Raw genomic sequence first — 27726 nt, 5'->3', positions numbered from 1 at the left:
AACCAGCATCACAGTACAATAACCAGCATCACAGTACAATAACCAACATTACAGTACAATAACCAGCATCACAGTACAATAACCAGCATCACAGTACAATAACCAGCATTACAGTACAATAACCAACATCACAGTACAATAACCAACATCACAGTACAATAACCAACATTACAGTACAATAACCAGCATCACAGTACAATAACCAGCATCACAGTACAATAACCAGCATCACAGTACAATAACCAACATTACAGTACAATAACCAACATCACAGTACAATAACCAGCATCACAGTACAATAACCAACATTACAGTACAATAACCAACATTACAGTACAATAACCAACATTACAGTACAATAACCAACATCACAGTACAATAACCAGCATTACAGTACAATAACCAGCATTACAGTACAATAACCAGCATCACAGTACAATAACCAGCATCACAGTACAATAACCAGCATCACAGTACAATAACCAACATTACAGTACAATAACCAACATCACAGTACAATAACCAGCATCACAGTACAATAACCAACATTACAGTACAATAACCAGCATCACAGTACAATAACCAACATTACAGTACAATAGCCAACATCACAGTACAATAACCAGCATTACAGTACAATAACCAGCATTACAGTACAATAACCAGCATCACAGTACAATAACCAACATCACAGTACAATAACCAGCATCACAGTACAATAACCTACATTACAGTACAATAACCAACATTACAATAACCAGCATCACAGTACAATAACCAGTATCACAGTACAATAACCAGCATCACAGTACAATAACCAGCATCACAGTACAATAACCAACATTACAGTACAATAACCAGCATCACAGTACAATAACCAGCATCACAGTACAATAACCAGCATTACAGTACAATAACCAACATCACAGTACAATAACCAACATCACAGTACAATAACCAACATTACAGTACAATAACCAGCATCACAGTACAATAACCAGCATCACAGTACAATAACCAGCATCACAGTACAATAACCAACATTACAGTACAATAACCAACATCACAGTACAATAACCAGCATCACAGTACAATAACCAACATTACAGTACAATAACCAACATTACAGTACAATAACCAGCATCACAGTACAATAACCAGCATCACAGTACAATAACCAGCATTACAGTACTATAACCAACATTACAGTCCAATAACCAACATTACAGTACAATAACCAGCATCACAGTACAATAACCAACATTACAGTACAATAACCAGCATCACAGTACAATAACCAGCATTACAGTACAATAACCAGCATTACAGTACAATAACCAGCATCACAGTACAATAACCAACATTACAGTACAATAACCAGCATCACAGTACAATAACCAACATTACAGTACAATAACCAGCATTACAGTACAATAACCAGCATCACAGTACAATAACCAGCATTACAGTACAATAACCAGCATCACGGTACAATAACCAGCATCACAGTACAATAACCAACATCACAGTACAATAACCAGCATCACATTTTACATTTACATTTTCGTCATTTAGCAGACGCTCTTATCCAGAGCGACTTATAAATTGGTGCATTCACCTTATGATAGCCAGTGGGACAACCACTTTACAATATATCTATTTTGGGGTGGGGGGGGTAGAAGGATTACTTTATCCTATCCCAGGTATTCCTTAAAGAGGTGGGTTTTCAAGTGTCTCAGGAAGGTGGTGAGTGACTCCGCTGTCCTGGCGTCATGAGGGAGCTTGTTCCACCATTGGGGTGCCAGAGCAGCGAACAGTTTTGACTGGGCTGAGCGGAAACTGTGCTTCCGCAGAGATAGGGGGGCCAGCAGGCCAGATGTGGATGAACGCAACGCGTGTAGGGACTGATCAGAGCCTGAAGGTACGGAGGTGCCGTTCCCCTCACAGCTCCGTAGGCAAGCACCATGGTCTTGTAGCAGATGCAAGCTTCAACTGGAAGCCAGTGGTGTGTGCGGAGGTGCGGGGTGACGTGAGAGAACTTGGGAAGGTTGAACACCAGACGGGCTGCGGCGTTTTGGATGAGTTGTAGGGGTTTAATGGCACAGGCAGGGAGCCCAGCCAACAGCGAGTTGCAGTAATCCAGACGGGAGATGACAAGTGCCTGGATTAGGACCTGTGCCGCAGAAGAGGTGGTACCATAGGTCCTGAGGCATGGAACAAACGGAGCAGCTGATTGGGTGGGCCTGGCAGGGCCTGGCTCCTCATGCGTACGCCCCTGGTTGCACCACTAGTGTTTAAAATGAAAAGGCACCTGCAAAAGACAATTGTTAATCCATGTTTTTGTGCTGTTGTTCCATTTGTATTGTTGTTTAATTCTGATGCACTCAGGGTGTTGTTACCTGTCATCATTTGAGAGCCACAACGAGTCATTTCCCTTTGCCTGTCGGAACCATGATGAGCAGGCCATGTCTGATTCGCTGTATAGCAGCCTCTGCCTTCCATCAGCCTTCCATCAGCCTTCCATCAGCCTTCCATCAGCCAACCATCAGCCTTCCATCAGCCAACCATCAGCCAACCATCAGCCTTCCATCAGCCAACCATCAGCCTTCCATCAGCCAACCATCAGCCAACCATCAGCCTTCCATCAGCCTTCCATCAGCCAACCATCAGCCTTCCATCAGCCAACCATCAGCCTTCCATCAGCCAACCATCAGCCTTCCATCAGCCTTCCATCAGCCAACCATCAGCCTTCCATCAGCCAACCATCAGCCTTCCATCAGCCAACCATCAGCCTTCCATCAGCCAACCATCAGCCAACCATCAGCCAACCATCAGCCAACCATCAGCCTTCCATCAGCCAACCATCAGCCAACCATCAGCCTTCCATCAGCCAACCATCAGCCTTCCATCAGCCTTCCATCAGCCAACCATCAGCCTTCCATCAGCCAACCATCAGCCTTCCATCAGCCTTCCATCAGCCTTCCATCAGCCAACCATCAGCCTTCCATCAGCCTTCCATCAGCCAACCATCAGCCAAACATCAGCCAAACATCAGCCAACCATCAGCCAAACATCAGCCAAACATCAGCCAACCATCAGCCAACCATCAGCCTTCCATCAGCCTAACAAAGGCTCCAAACTGCATGTCCGGTAGCTCTTGGGCTGTCAATGAGTAGATACTAAGAAATAATCAGTAATATAATATTATTATTACACCCTAATATTACATGAATAAATATGTGGGGAGAAATCTCCCCAAGCTGTTTACAGGCATTTAACATTTTGTATTTTTTGACAACAATCACATCGTAAAAAAAATGAATCCATTTCCAGAAGTAACAGTGGTGGGTGAGCCTCCTATGGGAGCACCGTGGCCGCTTCAGTTACAATGTAGCCAAGCTGCGTCTGTATGCGCCTATGGACTAATGAAAAAGCACAGGATATGTGTATCTTAATAAAACAGCTTTGCTTGGCTTGGTAATATTGATCAATTTAGCCGTTTCTACCCTCATTACATCAAATATGTATGCTGCTTAATTTTAAACATTTTCATGGTGATACTGACATCGCTTCAAACACCCAGAAAAGTCCTTGTTGGAGGAAAAGTGCATTGGAATTGATAAAATGTCATTCTAAAGAATAGAGTAATGACTTGCATTGCTAAATTATATTACACAGCTTTTTAATACAAATCATGATAATCAAATGTAGCCTATTAATAGCTGACTATAGAGAGAGAGCATGCCAACCTATAGGTCCTTCATTAAGACCTACACCATGTCAGGGCCAGTAGAAATTCTGTTCGATTTTTGGCCAACTGGCCCAATCGGGCTAGTGAGAAAAAAAGTTAACGTTGAACCCTGGCGTGTTTCATATGTTGACACGGAGTGGTGGCGCACAGGCTATTTACTGTGCTTTGATTGACGAACAGCAAGCTGGACTAGTTAATAAAAAGATGTCCAACTGACTGAAGAAAGTTGATCTCATACATGTATATCGATGCCATTCACAAATCATACAAGGTAGTTATTTATATGTCCATGGTATCGCAACAGGACAAGTAAATGAAAAATCTTTATTTTAACAGGGAAGACATATTTAGACCTAGGTCTCATTTACAAACGCGCCCTGTATGATACAACATAAATATACACATTATACATACAGTTGAAGTCGGAAGTTTGCATACACTTAGGTTAGTCATTAAAACTCGTTTTTCAACCACTCCACACATGTCTTGTTAACAAACTATAGTTTTTGGCAAGTCGGTTAGGACATCTACTTTGTGCGTGAAACAAGTCATTTTTCCAACAATTGTTTACATACAGATTATTTCAATTATTATTCACTGTATCACAATTCCAATGGGTCAGAATTGTACATACACTAAGTTGACTGTGCCTTTAAACAAGCTTGGAAAATACCAGAAAATGATGTCATGGCTTTAGAAGATTCTGATAGGCTAATTGACATCATTTGAGTCAATTGGAGGTGTACCCGTGGATGTATTTCAAGGCCTACCTTCAAACTCAGTGCCTCTTTGCTTGACATCATGGGAAAATCAAAAGAAATCAGCCAAGACCTCAGAAAAATAATAAATTGTAGACCTCCACAAGTCTGGTTCATCCTTGGGAGCAATTTCCAAACACCTGAAGTCACCATAGTCACCATAGCAACACCCACCCGTAGTATGCGCTCCAGCAGGTATATCTCACTGGTCATCCCCAAAGCCAACACCTCCTTTGGCCGCCATTCCTTCCAGTTCTCTGCTGCCAATGACTGGAACGAACTGCAAAAATCTCTGAAGCTGGAGACTCTTATCTCCCTCACTAACTTTAGGTGTCAGTTGTCAGAGCACCTTACCGATCACTGCACCTGTACACAGCCAATCTGTAATCAGCCCACCCAACTACCTCATCCCCATATTGTTATTTATTTTGCTCATTTGTACCCCAGTATCTCTATTTGCACATCATCTTTTGCACATCTATCATTCCAGTGTTAATACGAAATTGTAATTATTTTGCACTATGGCCTATTTATTGCTGTACCTCCATAATTTACTACATTCGCACACACTGTATATATATTTTCTGTTGTATTTTTGACTGTACGTTTTGTTTATTCCATATGTAACTCTGTGTTGTTGTTTTTATCGCACTGCTTTGCTTTATCTTGGCCAGGTCGCAGTTGTAAATGAGAACTTGTTCTCAACTGGCTTACCTGGTTAAATAAAGGTGAAATAAAATAAAAAATAAAAAAGGTACCACGTTCATCTGTACAAACAGTGCAAATCAATCCCAGAACAACAACAAATGACCTTGTGAAGATGCTGGAGGAAACAGGTACAAAAGTATCTATATCCACAGTAAAAACGAGTCCTATATCGACATAACCTGAAAGGCCGCTCAGCAAGGAAGAAGCCACTGCTCCAAAACCACCATAAAAAAGCCAGACTACGGTTTGCAACTGCACATGGGGACAAAGATCGTACTTTTTGGAGAAATGTCTTCTGGTCTGATGAAACAAACAAAAAAAAATGTGCCATATTTTTTCTATTTTTTAATAATGGATTTAATGGTGCTCCGTGGGATGTTCAAAGTTTCTGATCTTTTTTTATAACCCAACCCTGATCTGTACTTACATTTACATCATTTAGCAGACGCTCTTATCCAGAGCGACTTACAAATTGGTGCATTCACCTTATAGCCAGTGGATTAACCACTTTACAATTGTTTTTTTTTTTTTGGGGGGTAGAAAGATTACTTTATCCTATCCCAGGTATTCCTTAAAGAGGTGGGGTTTCAAATGTCTCCGGAAGGTGGTGAGTGACTCCGCTGACCTGGCGTCGTGAGGGAGCTTGTTCCACCATTGGGGTGCCAGAGCAGCGAACAGTTTTGACTGGGCTGAGCGGGAACTATGCTTCCGCAGAGGAAGGGAGCCAGCAGGCCAGAGGTGGATGAACGCAATGCCCTCGTTTGGGTGTAGGGACTGATCAGAGCCTGAAGGTACGGAGGTGCCGTTCCCCTCACTGCTCCATAGGCAAGCACCATGGTCTTGTAACGGATGCGAGCTTCAACTGGAAGCCAGTGGAGTGTGCGGAGGAGGGGGGTGACGTGAGAGAACTTGGGAAGGATGAACACTAGACGGGCTGCGGCATTCTGGATGAGTTGTAGGGGTTTAATGGCACAGGCAGGGAGCCCAGCCAACAGCGAGTTGCAGTAATCCAGACGGGAGATGACAAGTGCCTGGATTAGGACCTGTGCCGCTTCCTGTGTAAGGCAGGGTCGTACTCTCCGAATGTTGTAGAGCATGAACCTGCACGATCGGGTCACCGCCTTGATGTTAGCGGAGAACGACAGGGTGTTGTCCAGGGTCACGCCAAGGCTCTTCGCACTCTGGGAGGAGGACACAACGGAGTTGTCAACCGTGATGGCGAGATCATGGAACGGGCAGTCCTTCCCGGGAGGAAGAGCAGCTCCGTCTTGCCAGGGTTCAGCTTGAGGTGGTGATCCGTCATCCATACTGATATGTCTGCCAGACATGCAGAGATGCGATTCGCCACCTGGTTATCAGAAGGGGGAAAGGAGAAGATTAGTTGTGTATCGTCAGCGTAGCAATGATAGGAGAGGCCATGTGAGGATATGACAGAGCCAAGTGACTTGGTGTATAGGGAGAAAAGGAGAGGGCCTAGGAACTGAGCCCTGGGGGACACCAGTGGTGAGAGCACGTGGTGCGGAGACAGCTTCTCGCCACGCCACTTGGTAGGAGCGACCGGTCAGGTAGGACGCAATCCAGGAGTGAGCCGCGCCGGAGATGCCCAGCTCGGAGAGGGTGGAGAGGAGGATCTGATGGTTCACAGTATCAAAGGCAGCAGACAGGTCTAGAAGGACAAGAGCAGAGGAGAGAGAGTTAGCTTTAGCAGTGCGGAGAGCCTCCGTGACACAGAGAAGAGCAGTCTCAGTTGAATGACCAGTCCTGAAACCTGACTGGTTTGGATCAAGAAGGTCATTCTGAGAGAGATAGCAAGAGAGTTGGCTAAAGACGGCACGCTCAATAGTTTTGGAAAGAAAAGAAAGAAGGGATACTGGTCTGTAGTTGTTGACATCAGTGGGATCGAGTGTTGTTTTTTGAGAAGGGGTGCAACTCTCACTCTCTTGAAGACGGAAGGGACATAGCCAGCGGTCAAGGATGAGTTGATCAGCGAGGTGAGGTAGGGGAGAAGGTCACCGGAGATGGTCTGGAGAAGAGAGGAGGGGATGGGGTCAAGCGGGCAGGTTGTTGGGCGGCCTGCAGTCACTAGTCGCAAGATTTTATCTGGAGAGAGAGGGGAGAAAGAAGTCAAAGCATAGGGTAGGGCAGTGTGAGCAGGACCAGCAGTGTCATTAGACTTAACAAACGAGGATCGGATGTCGTCAACCTTCTTTTCAAAGTGGTTGACGAAGTCATCCACAGAGAGGGAGGAGGGGTGGGGGTGGGGGGGATTCAGCAGTGAGGAGAATGTGGCAAAGAGCTTCCTAGGGTTAGAGGCAGATGCTTGGAATTTAGAGTGGTAGAAAGTGGCCTTAGCAGCAGAAACAGATGAAGAAAATGTAGAGAGGAGGGAGTGAAAAGATGCCAGGTCGGCAGGGAGTTTAGTTTTCTTCCATTTCCGCTCAGCTGCCCGGAGCTCTGTTCTGTGAGCTCGCAATGAGTCATCAAGCCACGGAGCTGGAGGGGAGGACCGAGCCGGCCGGGAGGATAGGGGACACAGGGAGTCAAAGGATGCAGAAAGGGAGGAGAGGGTTGAGGAGGCAGAATCAGGAGATAGGAGGGAGAAGATTTGAGCAGAGGGAAGAGATGATAGGATGGAAGAGGAGAGAGTAGTGGGAGAGAGAGAGCGAAGGTTGCGGCGGCGCGTTACCATCTGTGTAGGGGCAGAGTGAGTAGTGTTGGAGGAGAGCGAGAGAGAAAAGGATACAAAGTAGTGGTCGGAGACATGGAGGGGAGTTGCAGTGAGATTAGTAGAAGAGCAACATCTAGTAAAGATGAAGTCAAGCGTATTGCCTGCCTTGTGAGTAGGGGGGGACGGTGAGAGGGTGAGGTCAAAAGAGGAGAGGAGTGGAAAGAAGGAGGCAGAGAGAAATGAGTCAAATGTAGACGTAGGGAGGTTGAAATCCCCCAAAACTGTGAAGGGTGAGCCATCCTCAGGAAAGGAACTTATCAAGGCGTCAAGCTCATTGATGAACTCTCCAAGGGAACCTGGAGGGCGATAGATGACAAGGATATTAAGCTTAAATGGGCTAGTGACTGTGACAGCGTGGAATTCAAATGAGGAGATAGACAGATGGGTTAGGGGAAAAATTGAGAATGACCACTTGGGAGAGATGAGGATTCCTGTGCCACCACCCCTCTGACCAGATGCTCTCGGGGTATGCGAGAACACATGGTCAGACGAGGAGAGAGCAGTAGGAGTAGCAGTGTTTTCAGTGGTAATCCATGTTTCCGTCAGCGCCAGGAAGTCGAGGGACTGGAGGGTAGCATAGGCTGGGATGAAGTCAGCCTTGTTGGCAGCAGAACGGCAGTTCCAGAGGCTGCCTGAGACCTGGAAATCCAGGTGTGTGGTGCGTGCAGGGACCACCAGGTTAGAGAGGCAGCAGCCACGCGGTGTGAGGCGTTTGTGTAGCCTGTGCGGAGAGGAGAGAACAGGGATAGGCAGAGGCATAGTTGACAGGCTGTAGCAGATGGCTACAATAATGCAGAGGAGATCGGAATGAAATGAACTAAACATCTGGGAAAGGAGAGAGCAGGGCCTCCCTCACCAAAAAAATATAACTCTCCCAACTTCCACCTCAGAAACTATAATTGTTTCACTGAACCACCCGAATAAAACTCTCCCAACTTCCACTTTAGAAATTAGAATTGTTGTAAACTACAGCGGTTCAATGTTTCAAGGAATAGACTCAACTTACTTTATTCAGCTAGCTAACTATGACGGCATAGCTAACTAGCATGCTAGCATCCAATAACACACAGTTTAGCACCAATACTTGGTTACAACAAACTACCAATAGTGTGTTAACACACTAAACAGATCATTCGTGTCCGTGTCTAGTTCTTTCATAACGCAGCAATAATTAAACGTTGGCTAGCTAGCACAAAGATATTGTATTTAGCTACTACAGTACAGCTAGCTGGTAGTGTTGGCTAGCTAGCAATGGCTGCTGTGTTGACTTTGTTTGAAAAACGGCGTCGCTGCGAACGAATGTAGCTGGCTAAAAGGATATTGTATTTAGTTGCTACCGTTGCTAATAGCTACTCCAGCTAGTCCAGGAGGTGAGTTAGCTAGCTAGCTTCGTGCTACACCCGGCACCGCCGCACCGCCGAATACAAAAGTAACCTACAATAACTACATACAACAACTACCCACAACAGCCCACGATGCCTACCTATAATACCTAGTAATATACAGCCCACGATGCCTACCTATAATACCTAACTACAATCTAAATACATAGTTTAAGCCTTACTCGACAAAGCCCAAGCTATGTATAAAGCCAAACTTACCCGACGCCAGCTGTCTGGGTGGCAGACTGCAATCAGTAGCTGTAATTAAGTACAGCAGCTACCAACCACCTAACGTTAATGCCTCGGATAATGAGGTTAGAAAAACAGCTGAATGGTAGGTAGCTAGCTGGCTCAATTACAGGTACTCTTAAGGTACTCTTAAGCGTGAAATAACATTGGAAACAACTAACCACAGTTGCTAAAAGTTACCAGTAGCTACCCGCTAGCTAGCTAGCTTTGTTGGTCCAAGTAGTGGGTTAGCTAGCCTCGTGCTTCACCGGGGTCCGCCGAATACAATACTTACCTACAATAATTACCTACAATAACCTACAATAACCTACAATAACTACCTAAGTAAGCTACCTATAATACCTAACTACAATACCTACCTACAATCTAAATACATGGTTTAAGCTTTACTCAACACCATATAAGAAGCCAAGCTTACCTCCTGCTAGAGAAAACACAACCTCTCCCTGACCTGTTTGGAGAGCTCCTTGGACTTCATGGTGCCGCTTGCTTGGTGGTGCCCCTTGCTTGGTGGTGTTGCAGACTCTGGGGCCTTTCAGAACAGGTTTAAATATACTGAGATCATGTGACAGATCATGTGACACTTAAATAAAGTCCACCTGTGTGCAATCTAACTAATTATGTGACTTCTGAAGGTAATTGGTTGCACCATATCTTATATAGGGACTTCATGGCAAAGGGGGTGAATACATACACCACTTTTCCGTAAAAAAAATTCATTCCACTTCACCAATTTGGACTATTTTGTCTTTGTCCATTACATGAAATGCAAATAAAAATCAATTTAAATAACAGGTTGTAATGCAACAAAAGGGGGATGAATACTTTTGCAAGGCACTGTACATTACCCTTACCATCATATAATAGGCACTATACATTACCCTTACTGAATATCCATGTGGGCGAGGATATTGGAAATGTAATCAAAGGCTATTGGATGATAACTTGTTTTTAACTCAGACAGAGTAATTTAAAACAGATTTTTTTCCGACATAACATAGGTACAGCAAATCCCCTTATTGTATGGGACACTTTTAAATGTGCCTTTAGAGGCCATGCAATTCAGTACTCATCTCGAAAACAAAAGCAATTTAGGTCAAAAGAGTCCATACTAACAAAGGAAATAGAATGTCTAACAGAACAGATGTATAGCAATAAAAACTGTACCATAGAGGCTCAGAATAAATTACAGGAAAAACAAAAAGAAATGGAGAAACTTATTCAAGAAAGATCAAGTGTAATATATTGTAAAAAATAAAGCAAACTGGATGGAATATGAGGAGAAATGCACCAAATTATTTTTTTATCTTTAACAAAAGAATTTACTGAAACTGGTTGCAAATGACGGAGTCACCCATGATTCACCAAATTCTATTTTGAAGGAGGAAGCAAAATACTTTAAGCATATGTTTTTGTTTCAGTCGCCTCCATCTCCTCTAACTGAAGCTAATTGTAGGGATTTCTTTTCTATTGATAATGTAGAATTAACAGCCATACAGAAAGACTCATGTGAAGGTGAAATTACAGAGGAGGAACTTCTGGATGCAATTAACGACTTTAAGCCCAGGAAAACTCCAGGGTTGGAAGGCATACCAGTCGAGGTATACCAAACCTTTTTTTATATAATCAGAGGACCGTTATTAGCATGTTCTAACCACTCCTATGTGAATGGTAGATTTTCAGACCCTCAAGAAGAAGGTCTGATTTCATTATCACTGAAACAGGATACAAGTGGAAAATATAAAGATCCAGTCCATTTAAAACATTGGAGGCCCCTTACACTTCAGTGTTGTGATGCAATTTCTTTGGGAGAATCTTTATAAAATTGGTTAGAATCATGTATACAGTGGGGAGAACAAGTATTTGATACACTGCCGATTTTGCAGGTTTTCCTACTTACAAAGCATGTAGAGGTCTGTAATTTTTATCATAGGTACACTTCAACTGTGAGAGACTGAATCTAAAACAAAAATCCAGAAAATCACATTGTATGATTTTTTAGTAATTAATTTGCATTTTATTGCATGACATAAGTATTTGATACATCAGAAAAGCAGAACTTAATATTTGGTACAGAAATCTTTCTTTGCAATTACAGAGATCTTACGTTTCCTGTAGGTCTTGACCAGGTTTGCACACACTGCAGCAGGGATTTTGGCCCACTCCTCCATACAGACCTTCTCCAGATCCTTCAGGTTTCGGGGCTGTCGCTGGGCAGTATTTGATCACCTACCAACCAGTAAGAATTCTGGCTCTCACAGACCTGTTAGTTTTTCTTTAAGAAGCCCTCCTGTTCTCCACTCATTACCTGTATTAACTGCACCTGTTTGAACTCGTTACCTGTATAAAAGACACCTGTCCACACACTCAATCAAACAGACTCCAACCTCTCCACAATGGCCAAGACCAGAGAGCTGTGTAAGGACATCAGGGATAAAATTGTAGACCTGCACAAGGCTGGGATGGGTTACAGGACAATAGGCAAGCAGCTTGGTGAGAAGGCAACAACTGTTGGCGCAATTATTAGAAAATGGAAGAAGTTCAAGATGACGGTCAATCACCCTCGGTCTGGGGCTCCATGCAAGATCTAGCTAACGTTATACTGCATCTAAAGTCAAACTGGCGACATCAAAATGATGACAAAAGGTTTTCCTACACATTTTTTGGAATGTCAGAATTTCCAAACCTGTAATGCACTTTTGATTGAATCTTCATCAGCGCTCATTGACGATGCATTGAGTAGAATGCTCAGTCAGACATCAGTCCAAAACGAACGTTCAAAACAATGTTGACGAAACATGCAACCCATGAATAGGTTAATTTGCATAATTTATTTAATTCATCTCATTTATCCAACACAACTATCACACAGCACACAGCAGTCTATTCTGAGAGGGGTTTGTCCTGCTGACCGTTAATTGGCAACAACTCTAAATGCAATCCGTATGTAAATCTACTGCACTATCTACTGCACTATCTACTGTAAATCTACTGCACTATCTACTGTAAATCTACTGCACTATCTACTGCACTATCTACTGCACTATCTACTATACTATCTACTGCACTATCTACTGTAAATCTACTGCACTATCTACTGCACTATCTACTGTACTATCTACTGCACTATCTACTATACTATCTACTGCACTATCTACTGTAAATCTACTGCACTATCTACTGTACATCTACTGCACTATCTACTGTAAATCTACTGCACTATCTACTGTACTATCTACTGTACTATCTACTGCACTATCTACTGTAAATCTACTGCACTATCTACTGTACTATCTACTGCACTATCTACTGTAAATCTACTGCACTATCTACTGTAAATCTACTGCACTATCTACTGTACTGTCTACTGTACTATCTACTGCACTATCTACTGTAAATCTACTGCACTATCTACTGTACTATCTACTGCACTATCTACTGTAAATCTACTGCACTATCTACTGTAAATCTACTGCACTATCTACTGTACTATCTACTGTACTATCTACTGTAATATCTACTGCACTATCTACTGTACTATCTACTGCACTATCTACTGCACTTACTGCACTATCTACTGCACTATCTACTGCACTATCTACTGCACTATCTACTGCACTATCTACTGCGCTATCTACTGCGCTATCTACTGTACTATCTACTGCACTATCTGCTGTTTTTAATGCAATAATGACAGTAGTATCTACTGTATGATTTTGCTGCTGTTTTTAAAGTAATAATGACAGTACTATATACAGTATAATTGTGTTGCTGTTTTTAAAGTAATAATGACAGTAGTATCTACTGTATAATTGTGTTGCTGTTTTTAAAGTAATAATGACAGTACTATATACAGTATAATTTTGCTGCTGTTTTTAAAGTAATAATGACAGTACTATATACAGTATAATTGTGTTGCTGTTTTTAAAGTAATAATGACAGTACTATATACAGTATAATTGTGTTGCTGTTTTTAAAGTAATAATGACAGTACTATATACAGTATAATTGTGTTGCTGTTTTTAAAAGTAATAATGACAGTACTATATACAGTATAATTGTGTTGCTGTTTTAAAGTAATAATGACAGTAGTATATACAGTATAATTGTGTTGCTGTTTTTAAAGTAATAATGACAGTACTATATACAGTATAATTGTGTTGCTGTTTTTAAAGTAATAATGACAGTACTATATACAGTATAATTGTGTTGCTGTTTTTAAAGTAATAATGACAGTACTATATACAGTATAATTGTGTTGCTGTTTTTAAAGTAATAATGACAGTAGTATATACAGTATAATTGTGTTGCTGTTTTTAAAGTAATAATGACAGTACTATATACAGTATAATTGTGTTGCTGTTTTTAAAGTAATAATGATAGTAGTATATACAGTATAATTGTGTTGCTGTTTTTAAAGTAATAATGACAGTACTATATACAGTATAATTGTGTTGCTGTTTTTAAAGTAATAATGACAGTACTATATACAGTATAATTGTGTTGCTGTTTTTAAAGTAATAATGACAGTACTATATACAGTATAATTGTGTTGCTGTTTTTAAAGTAATAATGACAGTACTATATACAGTATAATTGTGTTGCTGTTTTTTAAAGTAATAATGACAGTACTATATACAGTATAATTGTGTTGCTGTTTTTAAAGTAATAATGACAGTACTATATACAGTATAATTGTGTTGCTGTTTTTAAAGTAATAATGACAGTACTATATACAGTATAATTGTGTTGCTGTTTTTAAAGTAATAATGACAGTACTATATACAGTATAATTGTGTTGCTGTTTTTAAAGTAATAATGACAGTACTATATACAGTATAATTGTGTTGCTGTTTTTAAAGTAATAATGACAGTACTATATACAGTATAATTGTGTTGCTGTTTTTAAAGTAATAATGACAGTAGTATATACAGTATAATTGTGTTGCTGTTTTTAAAGTAATAATGACAGTACTATATACAGTATAATTGTGTTGCTGTTTTTTAAAGTAATAATGATAGCAGTATATACAGTATAATTGTGTTGCTGTTTTTAAAGTAATAATGACAGTACTATATACAGTATAATTGTGTTGCTGTTTTTAAAGTAATAATGACAGTACTATATACAGTATAATTGTGTTGCTGTTTTTAAAGTAATAATGACAGTACTATATACAGTATAATTGTGTTGCTGTTTTTAAAGTAATAATGATAGTAGTATATACAGTATAATTGTGTTGCTGTTTTTAAAGTAATAATGACAGTACTATATACAGTATAATTGTGTTGCTGTTTTTAAAGTAATAATGACAGTACTATATACAGTATAATTGTGTTGCTGTTTTTAAAGTAATAATGACAGTACTATATACAGTATAATTGTGTTGCTGTAGAACTATTACATTAACATAATAACACAGTGACCTGCAAAACATCTGAATAAATAAATTGCCTAATTAAAGCACTTTATCAATTCAGGACATCATTACACTCTGACAACATTTAAAGTAGAATCCTTCCTGCATGACTCAAAACAACCCTTGGTAATATTAACCACCACACTACTGCTACGACTAACTCATGAGATTACACACGCCTGGTCTGACCTGTGCACCATGGACCAAAGGGCACTGACAAGTGAAAAACTCGTCTGACATATTACATATCAACATCAGACCAGTGTGTGTGTGTGTGTGTGTGTGTGTGTGTGTGTGTGTGTGTGTGTGTGTGAGTGTGTGTGTGTGTGTGTGTGTGTGAGTGTGTGTGTGTGTGTGTGTGTGAGTTTGTGTGTTTGTCCTTACATATTGGTGGAAGTGCAGAAAGCAGGAAAGGACTTCCGGGGCGGCTACAGGGAATCTGACCAGCAGTGTTTGTAGGTAGACATCCAGTTCCTTCTGCCGTTTGTCTACCAAGCTTTGGAGTTTTTACCGTTTTCTAAAATATCATCTTATTTGGTCTATCTTCTTCTCAGCTGTTAGCTTGGGGGAAGGAAAATAGACGTATACATGTCAATTAAGGTCACAATAAATTGTAGCATAAAAACTAGAATATGACTGTCACTGTTACAATGTAACACATAGAGTTAAGATGTGGCGGCGCTAATAATAATCATCTGGGTGTAATGATACATGCAGTATGTTAATGAGACATGAGAGTCTGATACAATGTAATACAGTATGTTAATGAGACATGACAGTCTGATGCAATGTAATACAGTATGTTAATGAGACATGACAGTCTGATACAATGTAATACAGTATGTTAATGAGACATGACAGTCTGATACAATGTAATACAGTATGTTAATGAGACATGACAGTCTGATACAATGCAATACAGTATGTTAATGAGACATGACAGTCTGATACAATGTAATACAGTATGTTAATGAGACATGACAGTCTGATACAATGTAATACAGTATGTTAATGAGACATGACAGTCTGATACAATGCAATACAGTATGTTAATGAGACATGACAGTCTGATACAATGTAATACAGTATGTTAATGAGACATGACAGTCTGATACAATGTAATACAGTATGTTAATGAGACATGACAGTCTGATACAATGTAATACAGTATGTTAATGAGACATGACAGTCTGATACAATGCAATACAGTATGTTAATGAGACATGACAGTCTGATACAATGTAATACATATGTTAATGAGACACGACAGTCTGATACAATGTAATACAGTATGTTAATGAGACATGACAGTCCGATACAATGTAATACAGTATGTTAATGAGACATGACAGTCCGATACAATGTAATACAGTATGTTAATGAGACATGACAGTCCGATACAATGTAATACAGTATGTTAATGAGACATGACAGTCCGATACAATGTAATACAGTATGTTAATGAGACATGACAGTCCGATACAATGTAATACAGTATGTTAATGAGACATGACAGTCTGATACAATGTAATACAGTATGTTAATGAGACATGACAGTCTGATACAATGTAATACAGTATGTTAATGAGACATGACAGTCTGATACAATGTAATACAGTATGTTAATGAGACATGACAGTCTGATACAATGTAATACAGTATGTTAATGAGACATGACAGTCTGATACAATGTAATACAGTATGTTAATGAGACATGACAGTCTGATACAATGTAATACAGTATGTTAATGAGACATGACAGTCCGATACAATGTAATACAGTATGTTAATGAGACATGACAGTCTGATACAATGCAATACAGTATGTTAATGAGACATGACAGTCTGATACAATGTAATACAGTATGTTAATGAGACATGACAGTCTGATACAATGTAATACAGTATGTTAATGAGACATGACAGTCTGATACAATGTAATACAGTATGTTAATGAGACATGACAGTCTGATACAATGCAATACAGTATGTTAATGAGACATGACAGTCTGATACAATGTAATACATATGTTAATGAGACATGACAGTCTGATACAATGTAATACAGTATGTTAATGAGACATGACAGTCCGATACAATGTAATACAGTATGTTAATGAGACATGACAGTCCGATACAATGTAATACAGTATGTTAATGAGACATGACAGTCCGATACAATGTAATACAGTATGTTAATGAGACATGACAGTCCGATACAATGTAATACAGTATGTTAATGAGACATGACAGTCCGATACAATGTAATACAGTATGTTAATGAGACATGACAGTCTGATACAATGTAATACAGTATGTTAATGAGACATGACAGTCTGATACAATGTAATACAGTATGTTAATGAGACATGACAGTCTGATACAATGTAATACAGTATGTTAATGAGACATGACAGTCTGATACAATGTAATACAGTATGTTAATGAGACATGACAGTCTGATACAATGTAATACAGTATGTTAATGAGACATGACAGTCCGATACAATGTAATACAGTATGTTAATGAGACATGACAGTCTGATACAATGCAATACAGTATGTTAATGAGACATGACAGTCTGATACAATGTAATACAGTATGTTAATGAGACACGACAGTCTGATACAATGTAATACAGTATGTTAATGAGACATGACAGTCTGATACAATGTAATACAGTATGTTAATGAGACATGACAGTCTGATACAATGCAATACAGTATGTTAATGAGACATGACAGTCTGATACAATGTAATACATATGTTAATGAGACATGACAGTCTGATACAATGTAATACAGTATGTTAATGAGACATGACAGTCCGATACAATGTAATACAGTATGTTAATGAGACATGACAGTCCGATACAATGTAATACAGTATGTTAATGAGACATGACAGTCCGATACAATGTAATACAGTATGTTAATGAGACATGACAGTCCGATACAATGTAATACAGTATGTTAATGAGACATGACAGTCCGATACAATGTAATACAGTATGTTAATGAGACATGACAGTCTGATACAATGTAATACAGTATGTTAATGAGACATGAAAGTCTGATACAATGTAATACAGTATGTTAATGAGACATGACAGTCCGATACAATGTAATACAGTATGTTAATGAGACATGAAAGTCTGATACAATGTAATACAGTATGTTAATGAGACATGACAGTCTGATACAATGCAATACAGTATGTTAATGAGACATGACAGTCTGATACAATGTAATACAGTATGTTAATGAGACATGACAGTCTGATACAATGTAATACAGTATGTTAATGAGACATGACAGTCTGATACAATGTAATACAGTATGTTAATGAGACATGACAGTCTGATACAATGTAATACAGTATGTTAATGAGACACGACAGTCCGATACAATGTAATACAGTATGTTAATGAGACATGACAGTATAATACAATGTAATACAGTATGTTAATGAGACATGACAGTCTGATACAATGTAATACAGTATGTTAATGAGACATGACAGTCCGATACAATGTAATACAGTATGTTAATGAGACATGACAGTCTGATACAATGTAATACAGTATGTTAATGAGACATGACAGTCCGATACAATGTAATACAGTATGTTAATGAGACATGACAGTCCGATACAATGTAATACAGTATGTTAATGAGACATGACAGTCCGATACAATATAATACAGGTTACATGTTGACGATAGTGTCATGGTTTTACATCATAATATTATGCATTATTCATGTCACTCACTTTCTCATGCAGATCACGGAAATCACTGTAGCGATGCTTTATCATCCACTTGTGGTCCCCGACTGTCACCTCAATGATGGTACACCTGGAGAATAAATACATATTCATATGTGGTCCTCTGTTGGTCGAGCGTGGAGCGCCAACATCAGGATAGAGGGTTCAATTCCCGGGACTACCCATACGGGAAATGCATGTACGCATGACTAAGTCGCTTTGGATAAAACCTTTTGCGGAATTCTATATATTATTATTATTATAGTAGAGGTTATGTACACCTGGACAAGACATGAAGATTCAGGGCAGGTCATGTCAGACACAGGGTCAATCACACTGATCTGTGTTTTCTCTATAGGTTGAATATTACTGAGAGAAGAACCAGAATGTGTGTGTACCTTGCACACCATTATCATGCAAGTTCATGTACGCATCGCTAGTTACATTTTAAATAGCAACTGGCTTTTTAAACTGTAGCAGGCATGCAGTTGTAATGTTTGGGATTATTTTAGCAAGCTATCTAGTTAAATAACGTTACCACCGATAAATGAGTAATGAGGGTTAGTTATAAAAATCTTTGATGTTACAGTACTTTGATTGCTCGCTAATGTGGGAAATTATTCTCTTATATTTTAGATGTGCTGTTAGCTTAATAAGAAAGCATTAATGATTAAACATAATAGGTTTGTACTGTACTGATATAGACTGTTTAACATAACAAGCTGTGATTCATGTGAGGAACTGTTAGGGAGTAGGATGAGATAAGACAGACACGAACACTGCCTCTTTGTTAGAATGCTCAAGGACTGCAAAAGTGCTGACTCTCTGGACAAGTTATGATGATAACAACTTATGCCTGGCAACAGTGTGCAACAGTGAAGCACCAAGGGGCTGGGACCAGCCTGTGCACCAACGATAGGCTGAGTAAGTCTAAACCACGCTCAGACTCTACTCTGATAGGCCAGCAGGGAGCGGGAACTATCTCTGTCAGAGTATTTAAAGAATAACCTATAACAAATGGTTCAGTTCTCTGTCTGCCCTGCGTGGTATTTCAGTGGACCCGTATATACGAACATCATATTTACCATTGAAGTGTTTTGCATTAATTAAAATACGAGTCTATTTTAGAAGTCGTGTTGCCCTCTTTTGTTCCCAATACCAGATTTGAATTGACGCAACTTATCACTAACGTTATATGTAACGTTACTTGCAAGCTTTACTAGATAAATAGCTAAAACTAGCTAGCTACATCAGCGTGTAATTATCCACGAGCTCCGACCCAACAATGAAAATATTTTTCTCAACGACATCCTCAGGAAATCTGGCCTCATCCATCTTGAAATCACGATATCAAAAAACACAATCATAAGAGAAACGAGTCCGTTTCATTTTAGCTAAGGTCCTCGGGGATGTACAACGCTAGCTAGCTTTCTCCTCCATCTTTGTTGTGACAGACAGCCAGCTGCAGTCTGGTTCAAACCCGGAAAACTTTATGCAAAGCCTCGGATTTATGCTGAGGCCAGTTTGCTAAACAGATCTAGAGGAGCTATCATTTTCCAGCTAGTTCTGTGGACTGTCCTGTTACCAGTGCATGATTTATATTACCAGTGGCAGTGCATGATTTATATTACCAGTGGCAGTGCATGATTTATATTACCAGTGGCAGTGCATGATTTATATTACCAGTGGCAGTGCATGATTTATATTACCACTGGCAGTGCATGATTTATATTACCACTGGCAGTGCATGATTTATATTACCAGTGGCAGTGCATGATTTATATTGCCAGTGGCAGTGCATGAGTTATATTACCACTGGCAGTGCATGATTTATATTACCAGTGGCAGTGCATGATTTAGTAGCCAGCCAATGCTGAATATTTGATAAAGATTAGATTACTTACTTATCCAGCAATAGGTTTATCTAGATCTAGAAATAACTGTATATGTGGATCGTCGAGTTTCTCAACTCTCAACCAGTTCAGAAAGTCATTTTCCAAAATGTGACGGGGGGAATAATGTAATCATTCAACCATTTAACTGGGTGATATAAACTGCATGACAAAATGCTGATGTGGTGTCTGTGCCCACCAGGCCACCACTACATTGTCTCTGATTAATTGGAGGTAATTGATTAATTCCGGAGATATAGCTGTCTGTCCACGTACATATAGCAATGCTTTCTACAGGTCCTCTGTAGCTCAATTGGTAGAGCACGGCGCTTGTAACGCCAAGGTAGTGGGTTCGATCCCCGGGACCACCCATACGTAAAAAATGTATGCGCACATGACTGTAAGTCGCATTGGATAAAAGCGTCTGCTAAATAGCATATTATATTATATTATTATAGGGCATTTGTTTTTTCATTGAGCCAGGGGGCGGGTACCTTATCATGCATGTTTTGACCGTTTGTAAAGCATAGATTGACCATAGCCTAGCCTAATACACAATGCTATTACTGCAACTTTAAAAGCAACACTGCAATGGAGCACATGTGTGCTTTGTCGTGTGATTCCCCCAACTCTCTACTTTGTATTGCAAACAAAGATATTATATAAACACAAATGCTCAATGTAGCCTATGTTTTAACAATCACTGTTTTGGAGGCATGGCTGATGTTGCCAGACCTATTGCTCTATAACCGTATCGGTGTCCATTTGACAGTAGAACATTATAACAATATAACATTGGATCAAGTATTTTTATTTTTTATTCAGTAAACTGGCTACATTGTATCACCAAACTTTCTCATCCAGTGTCTTCACCTGCATTGAACAACAAGATTAACAACAATGTAACAAAGCCCACAGAGATCCAATTCAATTACTATTCTAATTCCTAGTACTATGACAATGTCATAAAAATAACTGGACTAGTCTATTACTAAAAGTTTTTTTTTCTTCTAATTCCCGCTAGATTAGTAGTTTTGATTGTTGTCAAATATTTATTTGCTATTTTCACATAAAATAAGGGGAATTGTCATAAATAAATCGGATTCTAAATATCTATTTATTGGATTTATTTGAAGTTTCGGACATCAGTGAAACATCAAACACCCCCGTGTCTCTAGCTAACAGTCGAACGTTCCTCTTCTATATAAACCTCTCCAGCGCCCGTTCTAGTGAGCGTTTGCAACTGTCACTTCAGTTGGACAAGACACACAAAAAGACGGTAACAAGCAAGCAAGCAAGCTACTAACTAGAATAAGGAATAAACACACCTGCATCTTTCGACTTATTAAGGTGTCTTTATAAAATTGTACTATTTTAGGAAATTAGACAAGAGAAAAGGGGTTTGACAGGCTAGATAGCGCAGCTGTAGCGGCGAGCAGATCAAGCTGCATGTATCAGAGGCGCGCTACCAGGCTATGTACTCTCCAAAGCCAGTGGTCAAGAAAAAAACGAAGATTGTAAAAAGGTAGACTTTTAGGGGTATTCGTGTGGTGATCCACGAACCTATACGAAACCCCATGCAGAGAAATTACTATTGCTACTAGAATGAGAATGTGAAGCTCGGGGAAGCACGTAGCTGCATTTCCAATGCTATTCGAACAAGATATGTTTAGGAAGGGCACGACGACGTGCCAAAGGCGAGTCTGCAGTGACAGATCTGGCTGCAAATACCAACAGAAGGAAGGGCAGCCGGCGAGGAGAGGGGACAACAGCAAGCTTAGTTGGCCTAAGAACGGGAGGAGGCAGCAAGGCTATCGGGGGAAGAGAGGAAGGGTGCACGGGCCTCTTCATCACCATCATCCTCACCACCCCAGACAGTTCTACAGACAGAACCGACCAACACAGAGACCACCTCGTCTGATGACGTCACTGCGTCCTGTCAACATCAAAGGCAACAGAGCGCCAGGTATGAGAGCTCCGAGGAACACCAACCAGTTCCTGATGCATGAAAAATACCAGATGATGCATATGCGGTCGGACTCCGTCGGCACAGACAGTGGGTCTGACTGCGAAACGGATTCCACGGACATGGACTCGTATCTAGGCGTGCTAGAGAACGCAAGGGGCGCCCTCCTCGACAGTCCAGATCTCACAACAACGCCAGCACGGTTCTTCCCCCGAGAACTGGCCAAGTGCCAGCAGTTGCCCTTCTTCAGTTTAGAGGACTTGTACCAAGAGGAGCAGGAGAGTAACAGTATGCAGTATTTCCCGTCAGAAAACGATGTGATGCAGAGTGAAGACTTCATGCAGAAAGACTTCAATGATTTCTGTGACACATTCAGTGGGACCGAGCCACCCATAGACTTGTAAAGCGACCTGGTATGAAATGTAATGTACGTCTATGTTTACATTCAATGGATGTCAGGAGAGAAACTATAGCTCAATTCGACAGGTATCGGTTAATGTGACAATACATGATTGTTTTCTCATACTGTCTGTTTATGGTGTTATTGACAGTGCTGTGTTGGGGGGAGTGGTTAAGTGGGTAGGAGTGAGACCTACGAGCCAATCACATCCGAGCTCGTTGGATTATTCTAAACCATTCTTTGATACGTGTCATTGCCATTATCGGAAACGCTTCGAACAATAAAGAACTGGTTCTTACAATTAATATCTGTCTGTTTCAATCTACTTTTTTTTTTAAAGGCAATTACACGGTTGTATGTTCCAATAAGAAACTGTATATAGGGTGTTCACCCATAAAACGATTAATTCAAGGTTTATACAAACATGTCCAATCAATAGAAAATTCAGTCAGAAAAACAATTGTTCAAATCACATCTCTACCATATATGGTTCAAAAGTTACCAATGATTGTTTAGCATGTTTAGAAAGAATGGAATGTCATCACCTGGCATGATCAAAAAGTGAGTATGGAGGCTCTCTACAGTATGGCTAGGATAAGATTTATTTCGAAGTATATCTTTTTTGTTACATTTATTGTTAGGAGCAGAATGTATTTCATGAACACATTTTAGCTCATAACAACAGGTAGGATGTGTATATGTTCAACACCGAAAAACGGAAAGTGGATTGGTGTTCTAGAATTAGGACTTAGAATACTAGAATGGACATCAACCTTCTTATGACGGGAATAAAGCTCAGGGAGTTGGTTAACCATGATATGCCAGTGCTGTGATAAGATATTGTGTAAAAAAAAAGAGACGAATTAAGAATGTATCTGCATCTGTATGTTTGATAGGTAGCCAGCCAGTTTTAGAGGAATGATTCCATCCATTTTTCAAATGAACTGCCAATATGCCAACATTCAGTTCAAACAATGCAGTCAATCCACAGCCACACACTGGCTGAAATCAGTTGACGATAGGATTTAGACAAGTTGTAAATTAAACAAGTACTGATATTGTATCATATAGCGCTCACAGCTTTCCAAGACAAAAAGCGTACATTTATACAGAAAATGTGTATAAAACCCATATCAACTGTAATAGTAAAATCAGGATTATGACTGTGATTAAACATAACCAACCCTGCTACACCTCTACTGCCATTCATTCCCATTAGACTGGTTTGGATTTCTCCCTGACCAATATGGCTGCCACCCCATTCCGGAACTCTACTGCCATTCATTCCCATTAGACTGGTTTGGATTTCTCCCTGACCAATATGGCTGCCACCCCATTCCGGAACTCTACTGCCATTCATTCCAATTAGACTGGTTTGGATTTCTCCCTGACCAATATGGCTGCCACCCCATTCCGGAACTCTACTGCCATTCATTCCAATTAGACTGGTTTGGATTTCTCCCTGACCAATATGGCTGCCACCCCATTCCGGAACTCTACTGCCATTCATTCCCATTAGACTGGTTTGGATTTCTCCCTGACCAATATGGCTGCCACCCCATTCCGGAACTTTGAGGGTTTATGACGTAGAAATCTTATTAAATTACTATAGGTGTTATTATCTGGAATGCGTTGTAGAATCTACGTGCAGCAACAAAGGAACTAGGTGTGAAGGAAGCGATTGAAATTGAGAGGACAGATTATTCAGACAGACCGATTTAGAACATCATGATACTGGGTATAGGATCACTGTCAAATATCATCATAGCCAAGTACTGTATTTAGCGTCTTCGTGACATGGTTCCCTTGTGTATGTGTGACTGTAGTGTGTTTCCAATCTCCTTAGGGCTGATGTAATCTCTCACTGGTGGGATATTTTTATACTCCAATAAGCACTAGACTAGAGAGCTTGTAAGGAGTAGAACGAGAGGTTGGTAAAGTGCCATCAGAAAGTATTCACACCCCTTGACTTATTCCACATTTTGTTGTGTTACAGCCCTGAATTCAAAATGGATTACTTTTTTCATCTCTCACCCATCTACACACAGTACCCCACAATGACACAGTGAAAACATGTTTTTAGAAATGTTTGCACATTTATTGAAAGTATGAAAATAAAATAAAAAATAAAAATGTATGCACTCACTAACTGTACGTCGCTCTGGATAAGAGCGTCTGCTAAATGACTAAAATGTCAAATGTAATGTAAATACATAAATATCTAATTTACATAAGTATTCACACCCCTGAGTCAATACATGTTAGAATTACCTTTGGCAGCGATCACAGATGTGTGTCTTTCTAGGTAAGTCTCTAAGAGCTTTGCACACCTGGATTTTACAATATTTGCACATTATTCATTTAAAAATTCTTCAAGCTCTGTCATGTTGGTTGTTGATCATTGCTAGACAACCATTTTCAAGTCTTGCCATAGATTTTCAAACCGATATGTGTCAACTGTATCTAGGCCACTCAGGAACATTCAATGTCTTCTTGTTAAGCAACTCCAGTGTATATTTGGCCTTGTGTTCTAGGTTATTGTCCTGCTGAAAGGTGAATTCGTCTCCCAGTGTCTGTTGGAAAGCAGACTGAACCAGATTTTCCTCTAGGATTTTGCCTGTGCTTAGCTCTATTCTGTTTCTTTTTATCCTAAAAAACTCCCTAGTCCTTGCCAATGACAAGCATACCCATGACATGATGCAGCCACCACCATGCTTGAAAATATGAAGAGTGGTACTCAGTGATGTGTTGTGCTGGATTTACCCCAAACACACACACTTTGTATTAAGGACATAAAGTGAATTTCTTTGCCACATTTTTAGCAGTATTACTTTAGTGCTTTATTGCAAACAGGATGCATGTTTTGGAACATTTGTATTCTGTACAGGCTTCATTCTTTTCACTGTCAATTAGGTTAGTATTGTGGAGTAACTACAATGTTGTTGATCAATCCTCAGTTTTCTCCTATCACAGCCATTAAACTCTGTAACTGTTTTAAAGTCACCATTGGCCTCATGGTGAAATCCCTGAGCAGTTTCCTTCCTCTCCGGCAACTGAGTTAGAAAGGAGGCCTGTATCTTTTTAGTGACTGGGTGTATTAATGCAGCATCCAACATGTAATGAAGAACTTTACCATGCTCCCTATCAAATGTCTGCTTTAAATTGTTTTACCCATCTACCAATAGGTGCCCTTCTTTGCATTGGAAAACCTCCATGGTCTTTGTGGTTGAATCTGTGTTTGAAATTCACTGCTCAACTGAGGGACCTTAAAGATAATTGTGTGGGGTACAGAGATGAGGTAGTCATTCAAAAATCATGTAAAACACTATTTCACACAGAGTGAGTCCATGTGACTTGTTAAGCACATTTTTACTCCTGAACTAATTTAGGCTTGCCATAACAAAGGGGTTGAATACTTATTGACTCAAGACATTTCAGCGTTTCATTTTTAACAAATTTGTAAAAATGTCTATATACAATTGCACTTTGACATTATGCGTATGGTGTGTAGCCAGTGACACAAAATCTAAATTTAAATCATTTTAACTTCAGGCTGTAACACAATAAAATGTGGAAAAAGTCAAGGGCTGTGAATACTTTATGAAGGCACTGTAACATCAGTGTTTTATTAGAACTAATCACAAAGTGAGAGAATCAGAGAGAGAGAGAGAGAGAGAGAGAGAGAGAGAGAGAGAGAGAGAGAGAGAGAGAGAGAGAGAGAGAGAGAGAGAGAGAGAGAGAGAGAGACAAAGAGAGAGAGAGACAAAGAGAGAGAGAGAGAGAGAGAGAGAGAGAGAGAAAGAGAGAGAGAGAGAGAGAGAGACAAAGAGAGAGAGAGAGAGACAAAGAGAGAGAGAGAGAGAGAGAGAGAGAGAGAGAGACAAAGAGAGAGAGAGAGAGAGAGAGAGAGAGAGACAGAGAGAGAGAGAGAGAGAGAGAGAGAGAGAGAGACAAAGAGAGAGAGAGAGAGAGAGAGAGAGAGAGAGAGAGAGAGAGAGACAAGAGAGAGAGAGAGAGAGAGAGAGAGAGACAAAGAGAGAGATAGAGAGAAGACAAAGAGAGAGAGAAGACAAAGAGAGAGAGAGAGAGAGACAAAGAGAGAGAGAGAGCAAAGAGAGAGAGAGAGAGAGAGAGAGAGAGAGACAAAGAGAGAGAGAGAGAGAGAGAGAGAGAGAGAGAGAGAGCAAAGAGAGAGAGAGAGAGAGAGAGAGAGAGAGAGAGAGAGAGAGAGAGAGAGAGAGAGAGAGAGAGAGAGAGAGAGAGAGAGAGAGAGAGACAGAGAGAGACTTTAGAGATAAACACATAATAAACTAGTATTCTCCACTCTGGCATTAACTAGATACAGTGAGCTCCAAAAGTATTGGGACAGTGAATTTTTTTGTTTGTTTTGGCTGTACTCCAGCAAATTGGATTTGAAATGATACAATGACTATAGGGTTAAAGTGCAGACTGTCAGCTTTAATTTGAGGGTATTTTCATCCATTTTGGGTGAACCGTTAGGGACATTGCAGCACTTTTTGTGCATGGTCCCCCCATTTTAGGGGACCAAAAGTATTGGGACAAATTAACTTGTGTATTAAAGTAGTCAAAAGTGTAGTATTTGGTCCCATGTTCATAACACGCAATGACTACATCAAGCTTGTGACTCTACAAACTTGTTGGATGCATTTGCTGTTTATTCGGTTGTGTGTCAGGATTATTTTGTG

The 27726-nt window shown here is 40.0% G+C and overlaps 1 protein-coding gene across 1 annotated transcript; it reads left to right on the top strand.

The window, feature by feature from the left end:
* The first annotated feature begins 21891 nt into the window (after nucleotides 1-21891).
* Nucleotides 21892-23325, top strand: LOC121557933 (coiled-coil domain-containing glutamate-rich protein 1). Its single transcript, XM_041871379.1, has one exon. It carries the CDS (start codon nucleotides 22302-22304, stop codon nucleotides 23022-23024), a length of 723 nt encoding a protein of 240 aa, XP_041727313.1. The 5' UTR covers nucleotides 21892-22301; the 3' UTR covers nucleotides 23025-23325.
* The last annotated feature ends 4401 nt before the right edge of the window (nucleotides 23326-27726 follow it).

Source organism: Coregonus clupeaformis, chromosome 10 (assembly GCF_020615455.1).
Source record: "Coregonus clupeaformis isolate EN_2021a chromosome 10, ASM2061545v1, whole genome shotgun sequence".
In the NCBI taxonomy this organism is placed as follows: Eukaryota; Metazoa; Chordata; class Actinopteri; order Salmoniformes; family Salmonidae; genus Coregonus; species Coregonus clupeaformis.
This window is presented reverse-complemented; position numbering and strand designations above follow the sequence as displayed.

Coding starts and splice junctions, on each gene's coding strand:
- LOC121557933 (XM_041871379.1), top strand. CDS start 22,302: ATGCTATTCGAACAAGATATGTTTAGGAAGGGCACGACGACGTGCCAA.